Raw genomic sequence first — 21,542 nt, forward strand, 5'->3', positions numbered from 1 at the left:
AGGGAATGTTGACTTATGGCTAATAATTCATTATATGAATACCACCTTTTTTTAGGTTCTTCCACCACCAAAACTGAAACTTCATAACAATTATGTTCATTCCAATAATGGCTACGGTGTTACCATAATCCAGCCTGATGACAGACATTGCCATGAAGTAGATGAGGAGGTGCTGGAATGTGCTGCAGGAGGTGACAAGAGAGATGATCTTGTCAAGGCAATGCAGAACATGAGCCTTGAAATGAACAACAACAAGTTCGAAAACAATTCAATGGGAGAAATTGGCGTCATTGTTTGTTAATTACTCTGATGTGGAAAAACATTGCAGAGTTAGAAACTCTGTTTAACATTTGTGTTCAATCAAAAACAGGTATATAATTATCTGTTTAGAAATGTTTGTTTGAATTTTTTAATTTTAATAAAAATACTGATGTTTAAGATAATACAGTGAGATGGAAATACAGACAATAAATCAAAAAGAGCAAAGTTACCTGTATAGTACACTATTTAAACTACCTTCTGTCAATTTGTTGGGTAATAATGGTGGTCTTCATTAATGTGCATTATAGCTGGGCTTCAAACTTACATGAAAATACAGAAATTTGCTACCAGCACCGATAGGAATCTACATTTAAACAATGATTAAAAAATTGGAACGTTTCAAGATCATAAATTTTCCACAACCTTGTTGAATTTTCTGTATTTAACAAAACTACAGAAAATCTAAGCATTTTGTAAGTTTTTGACAAACTAAATGACATAGAATATTCAAAATTCTCAGTATTATGGATTGCAACTGATTTGAAGAAAAGCAATCGTAAAGTGCCATGAGGAAATTTATCCTAAGAACGCAAACTAAATTCTGAACATAAAACTGACATTATAAATGAGTCCCTGAAACATACAATAAAATTTTTTGAAGTCTAACATCTGAGTATACTCATACATATGAAATAATATATTTTCACTTCAATATACAGCTATGTATTTAAAAGTGCAATACAGTATATGCTTAAGTAAATGATGTACAATTTCACAATCAGATGCATGTCTGCAGATACTACATTATGAGCAGTCAGTACAAGTATGTGGGTGTAAACTCCTGTGCAGAATTGCAAAGTTTGTGCAGATTGACTTAAATTCTATAAGCCTTCAACTTTGAAATAAAAGAAAGGAGGATCAGATTTACTGATTTCAAATCGAATTACATCTGTTTTCAGATGTAAAAGTACGAACCAAGAACACATTGACCACTAGCAAAATGACCCTTGGATCTACAGAATATCATTTATGTTCCATCATTACTGATACACCAAGTAAAACTGAGTTGAACTACAAGAAAATGGATACTAAATTAAAGAAAGTGTCATATTTGTCATAGCACTTCTATAGTCTCAACCAATTTATTGGCCACAATTTCTCTCATTCTCCTTCTTTCTGGTAAAGACAGGCTTGTGGTTTCCACCAAATTGGCCAAGTAGTGCAAACACAGATACACCCAATACCCATCAAACGAGGAGCTATTATTACAATGACACACATACTATATTCTTAAAAATGCCAGTTTTGGAAAATGATGCAGTCTCGAGAGGTCTTTCATCATCCACTTGCCCAAAGCAAAAACAAGGTAAGAAGCTTGATGTAACCTAAATTGTATAATAAAAACTGCATCCACTTAGCTTAGGTCAAGTTAGATAATCAAGAAGAGGTATCAATAAAACATTTTCCCTCCAATAAGGTCTCAGTTTCAGAAGTCATGGCTACCTCCAATGTCATATTGCACAAAAAAATGCTTGCTACAGAGCTTCACTACTGCCACTCCTGATGGCTCCATGTTCTTGGTGGTCTCCATTCTCTACTCAAATTATGCAAAACTGTGTTCATCCTGTTCCACGTTTAATTTCACACATTTCTTATCCCATTCCTTTCAGATCCACATTGACTTGTGGTCCCCCATTGCAGTAATTTTGAAGTTCTAGTCCATTGCATCCCTTTTCTGCCAGTCTTCCCAGAGAATAGTTTTATTCTAACTCTTGCCTTTTATAACCACCACCTCCACACTAACATGTCACCCCTTCATTGGCAACTTCATTCTATCAGAGGCTTGGGTTTTATTCTGTAAGGGAATTCCCTCCCTTAACCTCACTGCTTCTTTAGTCTTTGGCTACCACCCTAACTTTCAACTTCCTGCTTTAGTAGTCATTTTCTTTGAATACATTTGAAGCATTTTGAGTCTTTCTTTACATTAAAGGAACTGCAGGTATTGCATGTTGTTTACTGTAAAAAAAATCTATTTTTTGACAATGTTAAACCAAGCCTCCATATTCAGAAACAATGTTGGCATCATCCTACAAAGAAAATTATCTGATGATAGTGTTTTATAAAGTTGCGCTTCTCATACCTTAGGAAATCTTCCTTTGTTTCACTGCAAAGGTATGTTCATATTCTGATTCTGGGAGAACATTACTCAGGGGGCTTGTTGACTTAAATAGAAAACTTTTTATTTTTATCTGCGACCCTTAAGATCTGTATTCTTAGTGAAGATTTACTGTACATGTTATTTTCACAACTTGGAAGACATATCCACTTAAGGCATTAAATAGCCATAAGAATAATGCAAATCATGCAATACCTAATTGCATTATTCCAGTTCCACATACAATGCAAATAGGTCAGACAGTGCAGCAGCTAATGGCATTTTAAGAGTCTTAAATGCTTCGGTCTCCAATTTTATTAAAGTATTTCTCTTCATAGTAAAGAATAATTTCCAATTGTAGGTTTATCTCAGTTGCCTTGATGAAATTATTTAAATCCAAAGTGCCTCCTGTATCATATCCATAATGCTGTGTCTGGAAAAGCCAGCATAGTCAAGGAGAAATCATTATAGTTATTCATTCTGTACCACACTTTTGAGATTAGTGTGTGTCTAAACAAAGACAGAAACAATACAATCCACATGTTATGTAATAGAAAAGCAGGGAAAAAGCTGGAAAGCAGTGTTAATTTGATGCTACCTTAAGTACTGGAATTATAGTCCAAGCAATTTTATGACTAATCGTTAGAACAAAAGTGAGTTGTATTTTTAATACTTCTTTGACCAAGAGCCAATACTGTGCTATACTGCACTATATTGCCTATAGTTTGTTCATTTATCTCATGTAAATAAAATAATTAGTTCATAAAAAATACTTTGTCTTAATTTTGTAAGAATGTATGACAATTATTGTGATAGAATATTCAATATCCTCGAGTTCAAGTGCTCTATTTTGTAATTTTTCACATGGCAGTATTTTCCATTGACTTGGAAACTTTTGGGAAGACTTCACATTTCAAATGAACTAACTTAGTGAGGCTAAGAAACAAGTCTCCAAAAATAATTTGAATTATTATTCTAACAATTTCACCGGACACAAGATTGAGTGTCCTGAAAAAAAAAGGCTTTCTATTCACTATAAGGCCATTTTACAACATCCCCTTTTATTTTAAATCTGCTCAAATTCAATTGCTCCAAAATGTCTTTAGAATTCTTGCAGTAAAGTTTGGAATCATTTAAAAGAAAAAATGCCCTGATATGGCTATAATCATACAGTGGCCTACAATACAAACCACTGCTTCCTTTGTCTCCCTTCCCTTTAGCTGCTGAACTTTATGCTAGTTTTTTTATGACATGCACAAGGATTCCCAAAAGCCCCACTTCTCCTGCTTTCTGCATTTACATTTACTCTACATTTAAATATTTAGCTCTTTTATTCCTCCTGCCAAAGTACATAACATCACACTTTTCCACATTATATTCCATTTGTTAAGTTTTTGTCCACTCAGCTAAACTCACTACCAGTCGTTTCCAATGATAGAATGGTCCTCTAGGACTATGGTGACTTTACTCTTGCATAGTAACTAATCTCCAAGGCAAACAATAAGAGATAATGGGTCTATTGAGCTGAGATCTACCTTGCCTAGTATTATCGTCAGCCAGAATCATAATACTGGGATAGGATATTAAGTTCTACAGAAATGCCATATTTTCACATGATCACAACTTAAATACCTGAAAGGCATCAGATGTCCATGAAACTTCACTGCAATGAAAGGTCACAAGTAAGCAGGGCAAAATTGCTAGAGGCGAGCCATATAGAATGTATAATTAGAGGATAATACAGTGGTTAAAGGTACTGTCCTAGTCTCAGGCAGATCACTTATGAATAATTAGGTTTGTCGGATTGGAAGTATCAAATAAGTCTGTAGCTGTTGTGACTTGCATATTAACCATTAGCATTTCAGCACTAATTAGTCATCATAGGTTGGACTGGAAAGTCCAGAGATATTTTGCTCTTGGCCAGTTGGTTGGATGTAGATGCAGGAAGTGCCCTGATATATCTAAATACTGGAATAATCTACAATATAAACTACTGCTTAATTCATGTCATATTTGTCCATAATCCATAAATCTTTATAATTTACAGCTTCAGCAAATTGCTTCATGTTAGAAAGTCTTTCATATCTGTGGATATCCCAAAATGTTTCAAGCTAACAAACTATTTTTGAACTATAATCATTGATGTAAAGACATACATCAGCAAATACATGCACAATATGGTCCCAAAAAGTGCAATGACATATATTGTTGTGAAGGTGTAGGTGCGTACTGTACCTTTGAGAGAGAGAAAGCTAACAAGGACTGACCAAAAGTACAGAGTGCTGAAAAAGGTAAAAATGTAACACAAGATTGAAACAAATAGCTGGAGTTGTATAGCCATGGAACAGGCATTCAAATTCGGCCAGTTTAAAGTATGCCCCAGATACTAAAATCCAACTGAATTTGAATTTAATGTTCGATGACATCAAACCAATGAAATGATCCGATGCTTTGGGGTATAAAACCGGACATTTTGAACAGTTAGGGGAAGAACTGCCAAGAACACGAACAAGTATAGACTGCTCGCCAAAGAGCTCTCGGAAAGGTACCTGTCCATAACAAATTTGTGCAGAACACTGAAGCTGACCCAGACAAAAATGTACAGAGGAAAATCTACAAAGGAGAATCGACAAAGCTGACTGGTTTTGAAACGTGATTTTTGTTTTGTAAATCTTAATCGGGGTTTTTAAAAAAATTGGACCAGTATTGTAGAGTGGGAGGTAAAAGATAGGTTTAAGAGAAAGGAGTTGTAAATAGTTGTTTAATGTTCGCTTTTGGACTTAAAGTAATAAAATTGTTATTTTTTACTTGAAAGAGTGACCTCTGGGACAGTTCTTTCCCTCTCAAAATTTAACATTACAGTGCAAGAGGAGCTTCTCTGCCGGTCAGGTTTAAATTAACAGAGGGGATTACCCAGTGTCGTAACAATATGAATGAATAAACTGCTTCAACGGTTGCGGAGGAATAGTCAAGGTGCATTGTGATAAGATTTTGGTTGAAATGAAGGTAAGTAACATTCCCTCTAAACTATTTGTGGAGGATTCTTCATAAGTGAAGTCATTAACCTTAGTAGTACTAAGGAAAATTTCAACTACCATTCCCTTTGTAGCAATGTACTAAAAAAAATTAAGATGGCTTCTTCAAACAGATCTCAAGCAGACTGACACGGAAGGGGTTTGCTTTCAAAGTTGTCCATTCAATTTTGTCTGTCTTAGTCCTGAATATATCAGTTCAAGTCAGAACAATTTTTTTTTTTACTTGAGGCTACCCCATTTCAGTCTATATTTAAAATTGCAATAAAAAGCAAATACAAAATGTTTTCATTTACCAACAGCCCTTTTATTCCTTGTCTCAAATAAAATGAAAATCATATGGCCATTCAAAACTACTAATTTGTTAAGTAAACTTTAATATTCCTGGGGATTCTAAACTGCCATTTAAAATGTGTCACAAGTACATTTCCTTATTCTAAATTTACACTTAAGTATACACCAAGTAAAGAAAATATTTGCATAAAAAGAACTGACAAATTGATTACAACATTTGCAATGCGCATGCACTGTTTCTATTCTGAAAATAATTAAATACAAAACTATTATCAATACATATAAACAGTGCACAAATGCAACATTTGATGTTCTGCACCTCTCTAGTAGCCACCTCTACGATCACCATATCCTCCTCCATATCCTCCACCACCACTGCCACTCTGGTAGCCACTGTATCCTCCATTTCCTCCACCACTTTGATAGCCCCCATACCCACCACCACCACTTTGGTAACCCCCATAACCTCCACCACCACGACCTCCACTTTGGTAGTTGCGATATCCACCACCTTGGTAGCTTCCTCCACTACCACCTCTTCCCCCATCATAGTATCTGGAATTGAAGCTACCACGTGAGCCCCCATAGCCATTGCCTCTTCCGTAACCACCTCCTCCCCTGTAACTAGATCCACGACCACTCCCTCTTCCACCAAAACCTTGGTTGTCATAACGTGCCATTTTTGGAGGACGAGGACCATCACCAAATCTGTAAAAAAAAATCAAGATTAATAAATGTTATGTATTTAACATGTTAAAAAGTAACCTTATAAAATATAGCTTGTATTGAAAATGAACTGATCTACTAGTAATTCATCCTATGGACTTAAATTATTTTCTAGTCTAAAAAACGTGAAGATTCAATCCAACGGTTAGTGTAAAAACACAGCCTTAAATGCATATCATGAGGCTGACAAGAGTAAATTGAAATTACAATGTCTTCATTAAAGTCAAAGTCAGAATACAAAATACAGAATAAGAGGTTAGCTCTTATTTCCTCGTTTTCAAAGTAAGTTTTCCACAAATTAATTTTCACCAAATAAACAAAATGAACACATTGATTGTGACTTCCTCTAATAAATATGAATTATTAGCAAGCAAAACAAAAGTGTGCTTAAAGTACTCATGAAAAATGATTCTGCTCTGCTAAAAGCAAAGTTAACAAGACAGAAACAGGTACAGACAGGGGACAGTTGTGGTGGTGGTGTGGGAAGATGGAAAATGGAGGTCAGAGGTCATACACCAGAGGTCCTCAACTTCAGAGTATGACCTCTTTTGCTCTGAACATCTTAACTTATTCCACTTGCTCTTCCTTTCCCTCTGTCAACAGCATAAAAACACTTATTTTCTAGCTCCTTTCAGTTCTGAAGAACAGTACTAACGGAGTCAAACAATTAACTGTTTCTCTGGGATTAGAACTATTAAAACAATTAGAACAAAGAACCAAACCGAGAACTGGGAACAGAACACAGAACAGAGCAGAATACTGAACAGAATAATTAGGTATTGGTTTTGCCCAGAGCAGACTCAATGGGTTTAACGGCGTTTTCCTATGCTGTACATCTCTATGATTCTGACTGTCTCCACTGATGCTGCCAGGATTGCTGAACTTTTCTAGCATGTTTTGTTGTTATTTTAATTTCCAACATTGACAATATTTTGTTTTTATTATTTGAACTATCAGTTACTGTGGTTCCTCATAAACAAGGGAAGATCATACTGTTTGTCAGACATAGAAAGTGTAACAAATAACAGGTGATCTTCAAATTCAGTTTGAAGTTATCAGTTACCTTCACAGCTGAGGCAGACTCTTACCCATAGTGCCTATTTATACTCCATCACTATTTCCAAGACATTTTGACCTGCGGCATCAGTACCTTCAGTTTAACTGTTAATAGTTTCTTTCTCCAATGCAGTCATCCCTTTGCTATGGAAGGAGTCTTTCCTGTACAGCTGTCCCTTCCTCCACTCTTCAGAAATCGTACTTCACCCATTTACTTCTCAACCTTTTCACTGGCAATTGCCAGACATGAGAAATCTCAAAATTTACCTATTCTTCTTATTCACTCTAACTTATTTCCCTCAATATATACATTAGCTGCTTGACTACTTTCCACGCTCAATAATTTCAAAACCTTCACACTGAAAAACTACGGCTCTCACTGAAGTTTTAGACAGCAAGTACTGCCAATGGCTCAGCTACTTCCATTTACAGCCTGTGAAAGACGCTTTTCAATAACTGTATCACCTTAAGTGTTGTTTTCATGTGGGGAGTGTATAACATTTGCCTCTGATACTCATCTTTCTCAAAAGCACAAGTTTGGTGACTCAGCTGAAAATATAATGTAATGAATAAATAAGGATGCTTGCAAAATTTGCCAAAGCCTCACACAAGGTATGATAGCTGATGCATGTGAATCATTCTGATAACAGTGTGAAGTCTCTGCTGCTAAATTATGACATGAATTGACCTCATTATAGTATAAAATCAAAAGTGCTATTCACCTTGAATTTGCCATAAGATTAATGCCTGCTGCCCCAGGTTTTGAAATCTGCCGGATTACTTTCAACAATCGCTCATGTGTAGGATCCAATTGTCGGATGAATTCTGGATCCTTAGCAACTTCAACAACCAGTGCCTCCATTCCTGCACGCAAAGCGACAACTGCAGCTGCTGTATAGTGAGGCATCTTCAACTTTATCCTAAAATGCATAAATGATATTTAGCGCTCAACATGAGCAATTTCAAACCGATTTGTTGCCTCGCCAAGTTATTTGAGAACAAATCAGAACTAAGCTATGTAGCAACAAATATGTTTTCTCCGATCAATGAAAACAATTATGGTTACAGAACACTTCAAACTGCACAATAAAAATCAATTCTTGATAGTTTCTTCTAAGATGGCTAAATTACAAAGAGCATTTTTGTGAGAATAAAATTAATGAGCCACATTATGCAAGGTCATAATTGACAAAATTAAAATTTCATCTTCAGATGTTTCACCAATAAGGTGAAAACTCTACTGCATACTTGGTAAAAATTACCATCACTAAATTCCAGGAAGAACTGAATTATTTACAGCATTTCTGCATATACAGTTGAATACAGAATTGAATTATAAGGTTGTGGAAGCAGGTTACATGGTCTTTACCAGCTGTAGTTGTAGTTTTAAGTCAAACACAGTGGAAATAACAAATATCGGAAATAACAAATTCAATATCACTTTTCTGGAATACATATGTTCCAAAGGGATGAGAAAAGCACACTGGCTTCATCACAAATCCCTGAATGTGCTCTATCACAGATTTACAATCAAATCAGTGATCATGTAGTACAGTACTACATTATTATTTATCACAACCAAATATCTTAATTTTGTTGAATTATCACAAATGTTATTCATCATGATCAGACTTGAGTCCATCACAATCACGTATAAGTGACAGATTAAAATTACTTTGAAGCATCAAATATAACTGGACATCAGTATTCAACAGAAACTAAGTAAAAGGATGTTGAAACTTTAAACTTACCAGTCATCCATCAGAATAATGTCTCCATTTGAAGTCACCTTCTTTGAACCATAGAAGAGCAATTGGAGTGGACTAACCAATGTCATTGCCTTTGCAGACACAGCTCGAGTTCGTATCTGAGGAGAAACACTATTTCAGTAAATGGTCAAGTGGATGATCTTTTGCAATCCTTCCTTCAAAAGCAAAATCACAATTTCAGTAGCAAATCTGCTAAATTTAAGAAAAGATTAGGTTGCAAAGTTGATGATACAAAACTTGGAAGCATTGTAAATGGTGACGAGGAGACAGGTAAGTTGGCGGAGTGAGTGGATAGGTTGCAGATGAAGATCAACACAGAATAGAGTGCTGATACATTTTAGTAGAAAGAACATGAACAGATAATACAAAATAATAGTTACAATTCTAAAGAGGGTGTACTTGAACACCTTTGAAGGTGGAGATATCAGTTAATAAACCATACAGTATCCTGGCTTTACAAGAGCAAGAAGTCATACTGAACTGTCACATACAACATTTGTCAGTTGAAGAGCTGCATACAGTTCATGCTGTAGAGGAAGGATATGAACGCATTAGAGAACCTGCAGAAGAGATTAACAAAAATGGTCTCTCTAGTGAAGAAAGACTTCAGTTAATAGTACCAATTGGAGAAAATGGGACAGTAGGCTAAGACGAGAACTTCCAAAATCATGAGGGAGCAGGATATACAAATATGGAGAAACAGTTCCTACTCAGAAAAGGAGCAAGAATGAGAGAAAACAAAGTTAAGGTGATATGCAAAATAAGTAAACGTGATGTGGGAAAAAATCTTTTTCACACAGGTGACTCAGGTATTGACTGAAGTGTGGTGGGGGCAGTTTCAATTGTGACAAGAGAGGATTTAATGATTATTTAAATAGACACAATGCTCAAAGGGATAAGGGAAAGGCATTATGTCATGAGGCTCATTTGGAAAGCCTCGTGTAGTCACGATGGGCCAAATGGCATCCTTCTCTGCTATAAAACTTCTGAGATTTTAAATGGCAACTTTCTTTAAAGAGTGGCTTAGGGGTCCTTCCTAGTCCATTCCTTAGTGACAAACAGTAACATTTAGCCTGAAATTTACACCATGCTTTGATGCAATCACAGTTTGGTGGAGAGTTAGGATGGTACAATTGAGTTAGTGCTCCAGACAGGGGACCCATCTATTATGTATGGCTCAGTTACAAATCTCTTGCATTCTATTCCCCAAACGGAAGAACATAGATGACTGATTTTAAATCAATTTGAAAACCATCAAAGCCGAGTGTGTGGTGCTGGAAAAGCACAGCAAGTCAGACAGTATCTAAGGAGCAGGAGAGCTGACTTTTTGGGCAAAAGCCCTTCATCAGGAATGAGGCTGTGAGCAGAGGAGGTGGTGAGATAAATTGAGAGGAGGGGGTGGGGGAAGGTCTTGCTGGGGTAAGGTAGCTGAGAGTGTGATAGGAGGATGGAGGTGGGGTAATGGTGATAGGTCAGAGAGGAGGGTGGAGCAGATAGGTGAGAAGGAAGATGGACAGGTAGGACAGATCATGAGGGCGGTGCTGAGTTGGGCGATAGCAGAAATAGTGGAGGATGATGCGATGCATACGGAGGTTGGTGGGGTGGTGGTGAGGACCGGGGAGGGGGGTTCTGTTCTTGATGCAGTTGGAGGGGTGCGGTTTGAGGGCGGAGGTGCAGAAAGTGCATGAAATGTACTGTGGAGGGCATAATCAACCACATGGGAGGGGAAATTGTGGTCTTTAAAGAAGGCTGCCTTTCGGTCTGTCCTGTGATGGGACTGGTCCTTCTGAGAGCAGATGCAGAGGAGGCAGAAGAACTGGGAATAAAGGATAGCGTTTTTGGGAGGAGATGTAGTCCAGGTAGCTGTGGGAGTTGGTGGGTTTGTAGAAAATGTCAGCGTTGAGTCAGTCACCATTGATGGAGCTGGAGAGGTCCAGGAAGGGGAGGGAGGTATTGGAGATTGTCCAGGTGAACTTAAGGTCAGGGTGGAATGAGCTGGTGAAGTTGATGTACTGTACAACCTCCTTATGGGAGACGAGGTGGCGCTGATGCAGTCATCAATGTAGCAGAGGAAAAGGTGGAAAATGGTGCCGGTGTAACACTTCAACTCCCCCTCCCACTCCACCAAGGACATGCAGGTCCTGGGCCTCCTCCATCACCACTCCCTAACCACCCAATGCCAGGTGAAAGAATGCATCATCTTCCACTTCGGGACCCTCTGACTGGTGGATTTCACCAGTTTCCTCATTTCCCCTCCCCTAACCTTACCCCAGTTCCAAACTTCCAACGTGGCACCGCCTCCATGACGTGTCCTACCTGTCCATCTTCCTTCCCATCTATCAGCTCCACCCTCCTCTCTGACCTATTTCATTACCCCCACCTCCACCTGCCTATTGCACTCTCAGCTACCTTACCACCAGCCCCACCCCCTCCACTCATAGCCTCATTCCTGATGAAAGGCTTTTGCCAAAATGTTGATTCTTCTGCTCCTTGGATGCTTCCTGAGCTATGTTTTTCCAGCACTACACTCTCTACTCTAATCTCCAGCATTTGCAGTTCTCACTTTCACACAGTTGAAAACCATCAAACTTGACAGTTCAACTGTAACTGTACAACGCAATATTTGCACATTAAATTGAAAGGGCAAGTCAGCCAACTATTGTGATCAAAGGACACAACCAATTTTACCATACAACTGTGCTGGTCTTCTTAAAGGCAATAAATTATTCTGAAAGCAGAGACTGCACAATCTCAGGTTAGACACATTAATTTATACTCCTGAATAACAGTTCTTTGCTATAAAATACAGTGTGGGGCGAAAGGATAGAATAACCATAAAAATTGTTCACATATTCTACTATGTATTTGAGTGGTTTCAAAGAATTTGCAGAAGGAATTAGAAGAACAGTAGCAGAAACATTAAATGGTAATCTATGATCTGCGAGTAAAGATATCCGAAGTAGGATAGTTATTTGAGTTACTGATGAAGAGCTTATGCCTGAAACATCGATTCTCCTGCTCCTTGGATGCTGCCTGACCTGCTGTGCTTTTTCAGTGCCACACATTTTGACTAGTTATTTGAGTTGCCCTGAACACTAAGCAATGTGAGGCAGTACATAACTCACCTTTTCCCCAAACACAAAGAATGGGGATGGATACTTTGTATCTTGGTTGCTGAATGGACAATTGACCGAAGACTTATGGATAAGTGCATTGCGCCCCTCTGTAGTTAAGATCTTTCTTTTTTCCTTATGATAGCAGACATTGGGATAAAGTCCAAAGCAAAGCAGTGAGATAACCACATCTAGATTATTATCTGGTCCAGTGTTGTTAAATACTTGTGTCATCAAGCACTCTGTTCAGAAGGCAAAGGAAGAAATATGACTTGATACACAAAACAATTAGAAGCAGCATATATTCTGCATGATTTAGCTTAAGACAAGCATTCTCAGTAAACACAGGTAAAAACAAATCTCACTGTAAACTTTCACAACTATTATAGAGTACATACCTCAATTTTGCAAGATGTTCAACAAGTGCAATGTTTTTTTAAAACAATTTACCATCATAAATATAGAATCATAGGATCCCTACAGAATGAAAGTAGGCAATTCAGCCCACTGAATCCAACCAACCCTCCACAGAGCATCCCATCCAGACTCTTCCCATCCCTGTAACCCTGAATTTCCCAAGGCTAATCGACCCAACTTGCACATCCCTGGACACTATGGGCAATTTAGCGCAGCGAATCCATATAACCTGCACATCTTTGGATTGTAGACGAAATGAGTACCCAAAAGGGAATCCACGCAAAGATGGGGAGAACATGCAAACTTCATACAGACAGTTGCCCAAGACTGGAATTGAATCCAGGTTCCTAGTCCTGTGAGGCAGCAGTGCTAACCATTGAGCCACTGTGCCACCCTACATACTCCCGTTCAAATCAATGTTGCTTTTGTAAAGCATTGGTTAAGACTCATCTGCAGAATAATAATTTTGGGCACCACATGTAGACAGGATGTCAAGATCTCAGACAGGATAAAGAAGAAATTTAGTAGAATGTCATCAGAGCTGAGTGACTTATGAGGAGGGTTTAAACTAGTATGGCAGGGAGGTGGGAACCTGAGCGATACACCAGTGGTGAGTTGATGGAAATTAGGCAATAGCAAGAGGTAGCGCAGCCAGTGGGAAGGAATTTCCTGGGAAAGAACCAAGGGATCGGTTAAAGTGTGTTTGCTTTAATGCAAGGAGTATCAGGAATAAAAGGTGATGAGCTTAGAGCATGGATCAGTACCTGGTGCTATGATGTTGTGGCCATAACAGAGATGTGGGTTTCTCAGGGGCAGGAATGGTTGCTGGATGTTCCAGGGTTTAGAACATTTAAAAAGAATAGAGAAGGGGGAAAAAGAGGAGGGGGTGTAGCACTGCTAATCAGGAGAGGATATCACGCTACAGAAGTTACCATTGTCGAGGAGGGTCTGCCTACTGAGTCAGTATGGGTGGAAATTAGGAACAGTAAGGGAGCAGTCACCTCATTAGGGGTTTACTACAGGCCCCCCAATAGCAGCAGGGAGATTGAAGAAAGCATAGGTCGGCAGATTTTGGAAAAGTGTGCATGTAGTAAGGTTGTTGTAATGGGTGACTTTAACTTACCCATTATTCATTGGAACCTCCTTTGAGCAGATGGTTTGGAAGGAGCTGTTTTTGTAAGGTGTGTTCAGGAGGGTTTCCTAACTCAGTACGTTGACAGGCCGACGAGGGGACAGGCCATTTTGGATTTGGTGCTTGGCGATGAGCCGGGGCAGGTGTCAAATCTTGCAGTGGGAGAGCATTTTGGTGATAGTGACCACAACTGCCTCACATTCTACATAGCTATGGAGGAGAGAAGCAGGCACAATGGGAGGATATTTAATTGGTGAAAAGGAAACTATGATGTTATCAGATGTGAGTTGGGAAGCATGGACTGGGAGCAATTGTTCCATGGAAAGGGCACTATAGACATGTGGAGACTGTTTAAGGAACAGTTGTTGTGAATGATGCATAAATGTGTTCCTCTGAGACAGGCAAGAAAGGGTAAGATAAAGGAACCTTGGATGACGAGAGCGGAGGAGCTTCAAAAGAAAGAAGGCAGCTTACATAATGTGGAGGAAGCAAGGGTCTTGCTCAGCTCTAGAGGATTACAGATTCTGGATTAGTGGTGCTGGAAGAGCACAGCAATTCAGGCAGCATCCGAGGACAGGCAAAATCGACGTTTCGGGCAAAAGCCCTTCATCAGGAATAAAGGCAGAGAGCCTGAAGCATGGAGAGATAAGCTAGAGGATAAGTGTTCCGAGGCGGAAGATGAGGCGTTCTTCCTCCAGGCGTCTGGTGGTGAGGGAGCGGCGGTGGAGGAGGCCCAGCACCTCCATATCCTCGGCAGAGTGGGAGGGGGAGTTGAAATGTTGAGCCACTGGGCGATTTGGTTGATTGATGCGGGTGTCTCTGAGATGTTCCCTAAAGCGCTCTGCTAGGAGGCGTCCAGTCTCCCCAATGTAGAGGAGACCGCATCGGGAGCAACGGATACAATAGATGATATTAGTGGATGTGCAGGTAAAACTTTGATGGATGTGGAATACTCCTTTAGGGCCTTGGATGGAGGTGAGGGAGGAGGTGTGGGCACAGGTTTTACAGTTCCTGCGGTGGCAGGGGAAAGTGCCAGGATGGGAGGGTGGGTCGTAGGGGGGCGTGGACCTGACCAGGTAGTCACGGAGGGAACGGTCTTTGCGGAAGGCGGAGAGGGGTGGGGAGGGAAATATATCCCTGGTGGTGGGGTCTGTTTGGAGGTGGCGGAAATGTCGGCGGATGATTTGGTTTATGCGAAGGTTGGTAGGGTGGAAGGTGAGCACCAGGGGCGTTCTGTCCTTGTTGTGGTTGGAGGGGTTGGGTCTGAGGGCGGAGGTGCGGGATGTTGATGAGATGCGTTGGAGGGCATCTTTAACCACGTGGGAAGGGAAATTGCGGTCTCTAAAGAAGGAGGCCATCTGGTGTGTTCTATGGTGGAACCGCTCCTCCTGGGAACCGCTCCTCCTGGGCGGAGGCGGAGGAATTGGGAATACGGGATGGCATTTTTGCAAGAGGTAGGGCGGGAAGAGGAGTAATCCAGGTAGCTGTGGGAATCGGTGGGTTTGTAGAAAATGTCAGTGTCAAGTCGGTTGTCACTGATGGAGATGGAGAGGTCCAGGAAGGGGAGGGAGGTATCAGAGATGGTCCAGGTAAATTTAAGGTCAGGGTGGAATGTGTTGGTGAAGTTGATGAATTGCTCAACCTCCTCGTGGGAGCACGAGGTGGCGCCAATGCAGTCATCAATGTAGCGGAGGAAGAGGTGGGGAGTGGTGCCGGTGTAATTACGGAAGATCAACTGCTCTACGTAGCCAACAAAGAGACAGGCATAGCTGGGGCCCATACATGTGCCCATGGCTACCCCTTTGGTCTGGAGGAAGTGGGAGGATTCAAAGGAGAAATTGTTAAGGGTGGATTACAGGCAGGCGAGGAAGGAGCTCAAAAATGGTCTGAGGAGAGCCAGGAAGAGGCACAAAAAAGGTTTGGCAGGAAGGATTAGGGAGAATCCAAAGGCATTTTACACGTATATGGGGAATAAGAGAATGATCAAAGAAAGAGTAGGGCCGATCTGGGATAGCATAGGGAACTTGTGTATAGAGTCTGAGGTGGTAGGGGGAGCCCTAAAATGAGTTTTTTGCTTCTGTCTTTACTAAAGAAAAGGACCTTGTAGTGAATGAAACCATTGAGGAGCAGGTAAGCATGCTGGAACGGATAGAAATTGAGAAAGCTGATATGCTGAAAATTTTGACAAACATTAAGATTGACAAGTCACCAGGGCCAGACCAGATTTGTCCTCGGCTGCTTTGGGAAGCGAGAAATGTGATTGCTTCGCCGCTTGCAAAGATCTTTGCATCCTCGCTCTCCACTGGAGTCGTACCTGAGGATTGGAGGGAGGCAAATGTAATTCCTCTCTTCAAGAAAGGAAATAGGGAAATCCCCGGCAATTACAGTCTAGTCAGTCTCACGTCTGCAAGGTGTTAGAAAGGATTCTGAGGGATAGGATTTATGATCATCTGGAAGAGCATGGCTCGATTAAGTGCAGTCAGCACGGCTTTGAGAGGGGCAGGTCATGCCTCACAAACCTTATTGAGTTCTTTGAGAATGTTACTAGACAAGTTGATGAGGGTCGAGCGTTGGATGTGGTGTATATGGACTTCAGCAAGGCATTTGATAAGGTTCCCCATGGAAGGCTCATTCAGAAGGTCGGAGAAATGGGATACAGGGAAAGCTGTCTGGATACAGAATTGACTGGTCGACAGAAGACAGCGAGTGGTAGTGAAAGGAATATATTCTACCTGGAAGTCAGTGGTGTTCCACAGGGTTGAAACTTTATTGCTGGAACAGCACAGCAGGTCAGGCAGCATCCAGGGAACAGGAGATTCGACGTTTCGGGCACAGGCCCTTCTTCAGGAAACTGTTCCAGAGGGCTCTGTTCTTGGGCCTCTACTCTTTGTAACTTTTTTTAATGACTTGGAGGAGGAGATTGAAGGATGGGTTAGCAAGTTTGCACATGACACAAAGGTTGGAGGTGTCGTTGACAGTATAGAGGACTGTTGTAGGCTGCAGCATAACATTGACAGGATGCAGAGATGGGCTGAGAGGTGGCAGATGGAGTTCAACCTGGATAAATGCAAAGTGATACATTTTGGAAGGTCGAACTTGAAAGTTGAGTACAGGATTGAAGATAGGATTCTTGGCAGTGTGGAGGAACAGCGGGATCTTGTGTGCAGGTACATAGATCCCTTAAAATTGCCACTCAAGTGGACAGGGTTGTTAAGAAAACATATGGTGTTTTGGCTTTCATTAACGGGGGATTGAGTTTAAGAGCCGTGAGATCTTGTTGCAGCTCTATAAAACTTTGGTTAGACTGTACTTAGAATAGTGTGTCCAGTTCTGGTCGCCCTATTATAGGAAAGATGTGGATGCTTTGGAGAGGGTTCAGAGGAGGTTTACCAGGATGCTGCCTGGAATGGAGGGCTTATCTTACGAAGAGAGTTGACTGAGCTCGGACTTTTTTCATTGGGAAAAAAAAGGAAGTGAGGGGACCTAATTGAAGTGTACAAGATAATGAGAGCCATAGATAGAGTTGATAGCCAGAGACTTTTTCCCAGGGCAGAAATTGTTAACACGAGGGGTCATAGTTTTAAGCGGTTTGGTGAAATGTATAGAGGGGATGTCAGAGGCAAGTTCTTTACGCAGAGTGTTGTGGGAGCATGGAATGCGTTGCCAGCAGCAGTTGTGGAAGCGAGGTCATTGGGGATATTTAAGAGACTGCTGGACATGCATATGGTCACAGAAATTTGAGGGTTCGTACATTAGATTTACCTTACATGAGGATAAATGGTCAGCACAACATCGTGGGCTGAAGGGCCTGTTCTGTGCTGTACTGTTCTATGTTCTACGAGTTCATTTTGGAGAAGCTGGATTGTTCTCCTTACACGGAAAACAGGTAATGGAAAATGATAAGAGATTTTAAAATAGGTTTGTTTGAAGTATTTCTGCGGGCAGGAGTATAGATAATGAAAGGTAGTTGGCTCAAGAACCACAGAAAGGAAATAGGGAATTTCCTTTGAAGGCAATAAATTATGATAATTCAAAATGGACTCCCAGAAAGGAATAAGATTTAGTAATAACATTTAAAAGGGGAAATAAGATGTACTATGATAAGAAAATAGCAGGAGTTGGGGGCAGTTCTTCCAAAGAGAAGATGGTCCAAACACCTTTCGGTGTCATAAATTGAAGATTCATGCAGCAATTAGCATTATGGAAATCTTAACCCAGCTCCTGCCAATAGTGTTCTGTACTTGCTGTGAGCAAGATCAAAATCTAAAGCATGAAAGCGATTCTTACCACATTTGAACAAATTAAGTGTCATCAGGGTGATATTTACCAAGTTCTTTGTTTAAAAAAAAAGTGTCATTAACAATAGCATTAAGGTAAAATGAAAAATAAATATGAAGTGTGTACATCACTTGGAATGAAGAAGTACATACTAGATTGCATCTATTTTATTTAAGTTTGTAACATTACCAAAATACTTTACCAGAACAGCAACAAAAACAATTTCATTCATGTAGTTTTACCTTCAGGGAAGCCAGAGTTGATAAGGATGTCCTTTAGCTGAACCTTAGCTTCCCATGTCATGCGCAAAGTTGCCATATTTAATCTTTTATGATCACAAAACCTCAATTCTGCATCTTCTCCTCCCATTCTACAAAAAAGAAACAACAAAATACAAATTCCTATACTTTAGAATTTACAGAATATGCTGCAAAAGAAAATAAATATAACTTGGTAAGGACGTGTTTTCTAACTTGTCACTGGAACAATACCTTGCATCATCCCAGGCCTGGAAAACCGAAAGCAGAGCAACGTGATCTGAAAATCTGGTTCCTGCAAAGTTCCTATGCACATAGCCCAGACGCTTGCCTTCATTAACAAAAGGCTCTGGAAAACAGGTAGCAGCAGATATAGTGCACACTGCGTCGCCAACACTGCAACAGATAAAAATAAAATCAGTAATGTTTCCATCAATAGCTTTCCTACTCCCATTATAACTAATTTCCTGAAGTTAAAATCATAGCTGTCAAACTAGAAACAGTTCCGACCATTCAAACTAAATAAGCACCGGCAAGACAACTTGCTTTTGCATACAAGTAACAGAGGAACAAGTTCCATTTCACCTCACATGAGCATTATTAAACATCTGATAGATAACTATGTAAGAACCTATTTGTTAGAAAAGGAAAGCTTCGATAGAGTATCTTAAGAGCAAAAGTTGGAGGGGGTATTCCAGAATCAAAACACCTACTTAGCTGCGACAGTAATCAAAATCACAACACTGGAATGAAAGGAGTAATGTTTGTCCCGGGTGAAACAGATTGTTTGTCCTGGGAGAAAATAAAGAGGTATTGAGTAATAAAGCCACAGATGTCTTTGGAAACAAAATATTAGACAATGGTTAAGTGAAACCCAAGATAGGTTAGTGAACAAAGTGGGTGATAAGTTGGATGAACTTAAGTCTATGTGGTGGTGGTTGGGGTGCGGGGGGGAAAGAGAGAGAGAGAGAGAAAGAGAGAGTGAGAGAGCGTGTGTGTAATTATGTATCGTTACCACCCAATGTACACCATGTACTATTCTATATGTGCACCGTATAGCATCAAGGTCAATACATCAGCTGATGCTCTCCATTTCCAAATCTAACAAATTTTACTGAAATACAAACTGTTCTCTCGTTCAAAAACAATTAGAGTCCTAGAGACATACAGCATGGAAACAGACCCTTCGGTCCAACCCATCCATGCCGACCAGATATCCCAACCCAACCTAGTCCCACCTGCCAGCACCCGGCCCATATCCCTCCAAACTCTTCCTATTCATAAACCCATCCAACTGCCTTTTAAATGTTGCAATTGTACCAGCCTCCACCACTTCCTCTGGCAGCTCATTCCATACATGTATCACCCTCTCCTTTTGCCATACATTAACATCCAAGACCTATTCTCTAGTGTACAGCAGATTAGATTTCGTGCTATTTTCATAAATTTTTGGAATCTATACAAGATTACAACTGGAATTTTAGAATGTGACCATGTAAAACCAAAAATCAGAAATCAATTCAAGATTTATAGGATGGTTGCAATATATGGAGCAGACTACATTACATTATTGTGTTACATCAGATGTGTACAGTATGATCCTTTCCTCAAATCAGACTGAAATTACAGCATTACAGAAATAAAAACTAGAGATCATAGAACAACATACAAACACAAGTATGCTTCAAAGTTAAAATTTTTGAGCCTTATATTGATACAACAGTTAAATGAGATCACTCCAAGGAGCAATCCTAGGGGTTTATATTTTGCAACAGAAAGAAGGAGATGCACAGAAAATTGATGTACTCGAACTGAATGAGGATGATTTGCGAGGGAGTGCGAACTTCAGGATCTAGATTAATGAGCTTCCAAAAATAATTCAATCATGCCAATATGTAGAGATGCTAAGAAACCTTCACTGAGGAAGGCACCGTACAGTCTTCACATCACTCTCACACACACAGTCATCAAAGTGCCCTCAATGTGGAGAATAATTATAACAGTTTAAGGGCATGAAAAAAATATCCACAGAAAAATGAGAGTTTTTAAATGCTCTTAAAACATCGAACAGGTCACTCATTACACATTTCTTCTTCGCATTTTAAATGCAACAGGTAAAGAGCATTTAACAAAGCCTATATGCATTTTGTTCCAAATTCAAATTCTGACACCAGCAATATACTACAACACTTCTCACTTTATTGTACAGGAACCTTTCCCAATAATTCACATTATCATTTGCTCTGCTTTGACTCACTGGAATATACAGCCCATAATCATCATCTTGCCAAGGCGTGGTTCAATAGGAAGTCTGGCCAAAATACGTCCTAAGGGAGTCAGTTCATCATTAGCATCCAAAGCATCAAGTTCTGAGAAAGAACAGAACATGTATGATTGTCATAGTTTATGAAACCAGAATATGCACATTATGTTATAAATAACGAAACAGCTTCTTCAGCATGAGCAAAGCTGTTACGCTTTGAAGAGACTTGTTGTATAACATATTCAAATTAACAACTGACAATTCCAGTTTTTGGTAAACAGATACTTTAGGACCTCAATTCAGCAATTTATCATTTAAACAGCTATAAAATGATTGTTTCAGCTAAATACAGGCATTTATTATAGTTATTAAAAGTTAGGTATAGATTAGATTAGATTCCCTACAGTGTGGAAACAGGCCCTTAGGCCCAACAAGTCCACACCAATCCTCCAAAGAGTAACACACCCGAAATCATTTTCCTACATTTACCCCTGACTAATGAACCTAACACTCTGGGCAATTTAGCACGGCCAATCCACCCTAACTTGCACATCTTTGGATTGTGGGAAGAAAACGGAGGAAACCCAAGCAGACACAGGGAGAATGTGCAAACTTCACACAGACGATCGCCCAAGGCCAGAATCGAATCTGGGTCCCTGGCGCTGTGAGGCAGCAGTGTTAACCACTAAGCCACCGTGCCGATTATGCTGCGATTAATCAGATGCACCATCTAATTCGAAACTATATTGTAATTTTCTTTAGTCACTCACGGAATGTGGGCGTCTCTGG

At 39.9% G+C, this 21,542-nt stretch overlaps 2 protein-coding genes across 3 annotated transcripts in view; one reads left to right on the top strand and one right to left on the bottom strand.

Moving 5' to 3' along the window:
- Window positions 1-301, top strand: part of LOC122554733 (testicular spindle-associated protein SHCBP1L-like) — a 73,993-nt gene extending 73,692 nt beyond the window's left edge. Inside the window, exon 10 of the mRNA XM_043700111.2 lies at window positions 56-301. Coding sequence (XP_043556046.1) covers window positions 56-301 — 246 coding nt within the window. The remainder of the gene's footprint in view (window positions 1-55) is intronic.
- A 5,432-nt stretch (window positions 302-5,733) lies between these two features.
- The window catches only part of dhx9 (DEAH (Asp-Glu-Ala-His) box helicase 9), a 73,398-nt gene continuing 57,589 nt past the window's right edge, over window positions 5,734-21,542 (bottom strand). For both annotated transcript variants that reach the window (XM_043699530.2, XM_043699531.2), the window contains 7 exons: window positions 20,748-20,859; window positions 18,725-18,886; window positions 18,476-18,603; window positions 12,419-12,648; window positions 9,276-9,391; window positions 8,247-8,444; window positions 5,734-6,450 (listed from right to left, as the gene is read on the bottom strand). In XM_043699530.2, the coding sequence (XP_043555465.1) occupies window positions 6,066-6,450; window positions 8,247-8,444; window positions 9,276-9,391; window positions 12,419-12,648; window positions 18,476-18,603; window positions 18,725-18,886; window positions 20,748-20,859 (1,331 nt within the window). In that variant the 3' untranslated portion in view covers window positions 5,734-6,065. The remainder of the gene's footprint in view (window positions 6,451-8,246; window positions 8,445-9,275; window positions 9,392-12,418; window positions 12,649-18,475; window positions 18,604-18,724; window positions 18,887-20,747; window positions 20,860-21,542) is intronic.

Source organism: Chiloscyllium plagiosum, unplaced genomic scaffold (genome assembly GCF_037043375.1).
Source record: "Chiloscyllium plagiosum isolate Xiang-an unplaced genomic scaffold, Cpla_swu_hap1 HiC_scaffold_9, whole genome shotgun sequence".
Lineage (NCBI taxonomy): Eukaryota > Metazoa > Chordata > Chondrichthyes > Orectolobiformes > Hemiscylliidae > Chiloscyllium > Chiloscyllium plagiosum.